Below are 6,571 nucleotides of genomic sequence, written 5' to 3'. Positions count from 1 at the left end.
GGCAGCCTGAATGGGACATCTGGAAGGTAGACACAGGAACGTCAATGCCTAGAATGGACAAGAAGCTCCACCACTTCTCCAAGAGTCCCCTGAGAGCCCCGAGTCACCATATGTGGGGAACGAAGAAGTAGATGAGCAGCTCTTTCTGGTTTCACCACTCAGACTCAAACGCTTGCCTGATGGCTTCCAGCAGACATCAAGAAGGGCAAGGTGTGTGAGGAGGGGCTGGAGGTTGCCAGCATCCTGCAGCCCCAAACATTGTTAGGTCTGGGAATCCTATTAAAGAAGACCTCAGACTCAGGTAGCATGCAAAAGCAAGGAGCCTTTATTCTGCAGAAACTTCCAACATGTTGGGGCCACCATTCCATAGGATGGCCACCTGAAGTGAGCAAGAATTTATCAGTGTGGCTAGATAACCTTTACTTTGATTGGTTGGTGCTGGTCTAGGGGATCCGGGGGAACTCATGACTGATGCAGACACTGTACTTCCACCTTTCTGTACTGTACTGTACCTTTCTGACCGTTCCCTGAGGGGACCTGGTCATGGGCAGGCAGGGCCTCTGGACCTGTGGTCTCTGGACCACACAGCAGGTATGGAGTTCCCACCTGGTCTCTTCTGGCAATTTGTTTAACTTCCTCTTGCCTCCATTTCCCCAAAGCAGGGAGGCTCCAACAGATCAGTTCAGAGTGGAGAAATCACAGCCAAATGACCAGCACCCATGGATCCCATCTCCTTCCAGCCTTCCCCCAGGCCTTGGGGGAGACTGGTCCCTTTCTGTGTTCATAAACCCATTTGAGGGAACATTCTAGAATGCTGCAAGGATCAACCTGTCAGGGAGCTCTCTCAGCCCCTCTCTGGCTCCGCCCAGGGAGGCAGACACCAATTCCAGACAAGCTGGGTGGAAAAGGAGGGCACAGGGACCTTCCTCTCTCTGGAGGACCCTCTCTTCTCTGGGGGGTCCTCCTGGGCGTGGGTCTACCATCAGGATGCTGGTTCCTGAGCAGGCCTGAGGACTCTCAAAATGTTCTCATGGGTCCAAAAACATGGCACGTCTGAGCTCAGGGCCGGACTAGAAACCCCACCTCAGGGCCCCAAGCAAAGGTGCTGGTTTGTATTTGAGCCCCTGGGCATCATATTTGCCATAGCCACGTGGGTGTTGGTGCTGAGCGCTTCGTGGGTACTGGTCCGGGACGTGCTCATCCCTTCTAACGACGTGTTCTACGCTGTGGCCAACGGTGTGGCCTTTCATCTGCTGGCCTCCTTGGCACTCGTGTCACACCTACGGACTATGCTGACCGACCCAGGCTCCATTCCCCTGGGAAATCCACCTGGGCCTGACACAGTGGCTTTCTGTTACTTCTGCCTCTGTGCCATACCGGAGAGGACTTACCACTGTACAGTGTGCGGACGCTGCATCCGCAAAACCGACCACCACTGCCCCTGGGTCAACAACTGCGTGGGTGAGGACAACCAAAAGTACTTCCTGCTCTTTACACTCTACATTGGGCTTATCTCGATCCAAGTGCTGCTCCTGCTGGCCATCCCTATCCTGCGTAGCCACGCCCAGGGCAAGTGGAATATGAGCAGCACCGTGTCCCCACCTAGCCCCATCCTCTTCCTCTTCCTGGTGGCATTGATGGGCTTCCTCTTAGCACTGGTGATGCTCGGGAGCCAGATGTTTGCCATCTACACAGGCAAAACCACAACTGAGCTACTGTACCTGAACGCGCACTCGCAGGGCAGACAGTCCAAGTGGGCGAACATGAAGGCCGTTTGCGGCACCCACATCTCCCTGGCCTGGCTCAGTCCTTTTCATTCCCCGGAACATCACAAAGGGAATGAGTACCAAATATGGCCTGAGTCACTCACAAGTGTCCAGAGCGACGCAAACCTGAACAAGCCAGCTCCCTGAAGGAGCAGCATGGCAGAGTAAAAAATAATATACTTCAGATCTTCTTGTGAAAAAAAAAATAAAAATAAAACAGGACAAGAAAGCCAGCTGTTGGAGAAACCCTGAGGAAAGTGCTCTGTGGCCCCTTATGGCTCTGCCATGCTGTCAGACGGAAAGCAATTAAAGGCATCTGACTATGAATGAGTGTCCTGAGTTGGCGACTGCCCTTGTTTAATGCTGACGGTACATTCTAATGTAATGGCAAGGTGATAGGCTGCCTTCTGCAGCGAGCTGAAGGGGCTTCACCTGGTTCTGAACAGTCTTTGCATTCCTCACAAGTCCAGTTCCACTGTAACGGTGGCTTTGGTCTAGCTGTTTTGTTTTCCTACTGTTGGATTTGATTTTAATTAAGGTCTTTGCTTTGTGGTTTATCAATATGCCCTAGCTTTACTCTTTTTAAATCTTTTTGTTACATTTATTTACTTATTTTGTGGGAACACTTTTTTTAAAGATCTTTTTGTTACATTTATTTACTTACTTGGAACATGCTAAGCTTGTGAGAGTCAGTTCTCTTCTACCGTGTGGATGATGAGATTATGGGGCATGATGGCAAGTACCTTTACCTGATGAGCCATCTTGGTGGCTCAATTTTGAATTTCATTGGCTTTATCTATTCACATTTCACTCCAGATCCCACTAGCCATGAGAAATTACTGAGGGGTTACACTTTTTGATCAAGTGGTACAAGACTGGCCAGAGGTTCCTTAGGACAGAAAGTAGAAGTCACTCGCTGTAACTTCAGTTTTAAGGTAAAGGTTTGAAGGTACCCTGTAGCTGTAAGACATTACAGGAAGTCCTAGTGCCTTAACCTACTGTCTTAGGGTTTCTATTGCTACAAGGAAATACCATAACCAAAAAACAAGTTGGGAATGAAAGGGTTTATTCAGCATACACTTCCATATTGCTATTCATTACCAAAGGAAATCAGGACAGGAACTCAAGCATGGCAGGTACCTGGAGGCAGGAACTGACGCAGAGGCCATGGGAAGGTGCTGTTTATTGGCTTCCTTTCCATGGCTTGATCAGCCTGCTTTCCTACAGAACAGGACCACCAGCCTAGGGGTGGCACCAACCACAATGGGCCCTCCCCCGTTGATCGCTAATTAAGAAAATGCCTTACAGTTGGATCTTAGGGAGGCATTTTTCTCAATTAAGTTCCTCTCTTGATGACTCTAGCTTGTGTCAAGTTGACATAAAGCCAGCCAGTATACCTGCTCTGCCACCACAGGACACCTTCCATAACCGAGGTGCCATACCAACACCAGGAGGTCTATATGGGTGCCACCTACTAACCCTGAGCAGATGTCACCACGGTGCAGATGTGTAACTTTATGTAACTCCATAAAGTCTCATGCATCTAGCATCACGACAGCACAGACCTGCCCTTTCATAGGTGTCCCTCCCTGCCCTCACCTGAGCAAGCACTAAGACTTTACATCTCTGTGGTTTTGTCATCTCAAAAACACTACACAAGTGGACTTATGCAGCACGCCATCTCTCAAGGGTTTTTTTAATTATTTATTCATTGTATCATCTTGAAGATTCACCTGTTTTGCCTGTGTTTTTATTGATCGAGAAGTATGAGCAGTGGTGTGAATCTACCACCGTGTTTGTCCAGTTTGGACCTGTTAGGAATGAAGCTGCTATGGACACTCTCTGGAGGTTGTATGTTTGTACATTTCCATTTCTCTGGCATCAACACCCAAGGCTGTACTCGCTGTCACAGTATGGGACCTATTTAAATCCTGCAGTGCCTGTTTCCTGTGTTATTCACACCTTATGTGGAAGCCATCAGGGATGAGGGATGTGTCTTTTCCATACCCTCTCAGCCTTTGGTGATAATACCAGACATTTCGTTTAGCCATTCTCGCAGACATGTGTTGATTACTCATGTGGTTTTCCTTTGTTTTCATTTTCTACTGGCTAATGAGGGTAAGCCTCCTTCCCTGTGCCTGCTTTCCATCCATAAACCTCTTCAGAGAAGAGACACTTGACTTTTGCCTGTTTTCTAATTGGTTTCTTGGTTATTTCTTTGTGGTTTTTACAAGGTATTTAAAGTTGAACCAAGGCTTGCCATGGCCTCTGTGAGTTCAGACTCTCCAGCCTGTGAGCTGATGGGTTGTCTCTCTCCCACTTTGACACAATATCAGATTCACTCAGACCTGGTACAGTCTGTTTCTGGTTTCTCAGGCATCTCTATGGTGCCTGTTTCTGTCCCTCTGCAGACAGTCCTCCGTCTGAGTTATTAGCTATCACTGCTGTAGCATCAAGTGGGATGGTCCCTCTGACTTTCCTTCCAAAAGTGTATTCTTTTACTTTTTTTTTCATTTACACTTTAAAGTAAGCTTTCTAAGTTTAGGTAAGTAAAGAAATCCACAGAGAATTTTGATAGTGTGCAGGGGTGTGGCTGAACTAGACACCTCTGTGCCTTCTGCTCAGTTTTGCTTTGAACCTAAAATTGTTGTGGGGTGGGGGGCAATGAAATGATGAAGGGAGAGATGGCTAGCCTGATGATCCAAGTTCAGTTCCTGAAACCTCCTTAAGAAGCTGGATACACAATGACTCACATCTGTAATCCTAGTTGAAGCAGGAAGCAGAGACAAGAAAATTACACAGAAGTAGAAGTGTGTGGACCCAGAGTCTCCAGTGCAGGAGAAACTCCACCTCAATAACATACAAGGAGAGGACCCACTGCTAAAAGGCTGTCCCTGACTTCCTCATGTCCACTATGACATGCATGAACCTGTGTTCATATGTGTGCACACACACACACACACACACACACACACCATAATAAATAAAATTGGGGCTGAAAAGATTGCTCAGTGGTTAAGAGCTGGGTTTGATTCCCATCAACCACGTGGCAGTTCACAGCTGTCCATAACTCCCCAGTTCTAGGATGCATATGATACACATACCTACCTGTGAGCAAAACACTCCTACACATAAAATAATCTTTAAATTTTGTTAGAAAGTCCCAGCAAGCAACAACTAATCCACTGAATGTGGCAGCCCACCCCTTTAATCTCAGCACTTGGGAGGCAGAGACAGGTGGATCTCTTGAGGTCGAGGCCAGCCTGGTCTACGTAGTGGGTTCAAGGAGAGCCAGGACTACAAAATATAGAGACTCTGTCTCAAGGTAGTGGTAACAATAACAACAACAGTAATAATATAATAGGTAAAAATTTTAAATTAAGTGTTGCCAAGTAGGAGAGAGAAGGAGGAGAAGGAAAGAGTCAGGGAAGGGGGAAGAGAAGAAGGAAGGATCTTGCTGGGCTTAAGGGGAAACTGACAATAGCAAAGCTACTGAGTCTTCTCCACAGCCTGATGTGATGCTGTTTACCTCAGAGGTGTGAGGCTCCATCACCACACTTTCAGGTGATCACACCGGAGTCTCTCCCTGTGTTCAGCCACCTGTGGATGGTAGTGTGCCTTGGTTCAGTTTCCACACTTGGCGTGTAGGGTTCAGTTGCCTTCGTGTGCCAAGCTCCTCTCCTGCCATCTGTGCAGCTCATAGCCTTCCTCTTGGAAGGTGTTTGTGTTTTGTTTCTCTCGTGTCCTCAAGACTTTCTGCATCAATGTTGTCTTGTCTGAAAGGAATCCTCTCCACATCTTTTCCTGTGAAGTGTATGTTCAAGTCTTTGCCTATTCTTTTATTAATTTTATTTATTCATTCACTTTACATCCCAATCGAAGCCCCCTCCCTCCTCTCCTCCAAGTCCCACCCTCCCAACCTTTTCCCCATTTCCCCCTTCCCCTTCTCCTCAGTAAAGGGGAGCCCCTCCACCCCGTTCCTCCTTACCAACCCACCCCAGCACATCAAGTAGAATCAGGACTAAGTGAATCTTCTTCCCCTGACACCAGCCAGACAAGGCTGCCCAGCTAAAGAAAAGTTGGGTGGAGTTTTTCTAGATACAAGCCCCTTACCCCATGTAAGAAATAAATCATTACGGTCCGTTTTCTGTGTGAGGTGCACTGAGAGCTCCTCAGAGAGGTCACTGGTAGGCAGGGGGCACTAGGCTCCTGTCTTCCCGAGCTGGCCTCTGCCAACCTCTTGTCTATCTCAGTTTATCCTAGGGTTGAAAAGTTGCAGGCACTCTGCCACGTGACTGAGTCCACATCTCAGAAAGGGAAGGCATCCAGCCCCAGGCTATATGCTAGATACGTTTGTGTCCTAAGCCAATAGGCTGTGGTAGACAAGTGTAAAGACTGTAACTCTGAAATACCAGCCTGTGGGAAAGAGAGGACAGGAATTTCAGTCTGGAACCTGTCTCTCTAGGTACTAATTACTTCTCTATTGCTGTGGTAATAACCATGACCAAGGCAACTAATAGAAGGAAAAGTTTATTTGGTGTATGGTGCCAAATAGGGGAATAGGAGTCCATTATGGGGGGGAGGGGGATGAAGCATGGCAAGCAGCAGTCCTTAAGCTCCAGAAGCCCACCCTCAGTGTCCTCAAGTAAGGACACACCTTCTGAGCCTTTCCCAAATATTGCCACCAACTGGGGACCAAGTGTTCAAATCCCTCTGGGGACATTCTCATTCAAACTACCACGAGCACCAGCTAATTTTACCTTTTCTCTAGACTGGCATCCTTCTTTACAGAATAAAAAAAATAA

General features: G+C 47.6%; 1 protein-coding gene across 1 annotated transcript; it reads left to right on the top strand.

The window, feature by feature from the left end:
* Positions 1 to 1,022: 1,022 nt before the first annotated feature.
* LOC129690987 (palmitoyltransferase ZDHHC3-like) lies at positions 1,023 to 1,913 on the top strand. The gene has a single exon (XM_055626823.1). The coding sequence runs from the start codon at positions 1,023 to 1,025 to the stop codon at positions 1,911 to 1,913; it is 891 nt and encodes a 296-aa protein (XP_055482798.1).
* Positions 1,914 to 6,571: the final 4,658 nt, after the last annotated feature.

Source organism: Psammomys obesus, unplaced genomic scaffold, assembly GCF_907164565.1.
Source record: "Psammomys obesus unplaced genomic scaffold, mPsaObe1.curated_primary_1811, whole genome shotgun sequence".
Classification (NCBI taxonomy): domain Eukaryota; kingdom Metazoa; phylum Chordata; class Mammalia; order Rodentia; family Muridae; genus Psammomys; species Psammomys obesus.
Note: the sequence above shows the minus strand (reverse complement) of the source record. Positions and strands in the feature narration are given on the sequence as shown.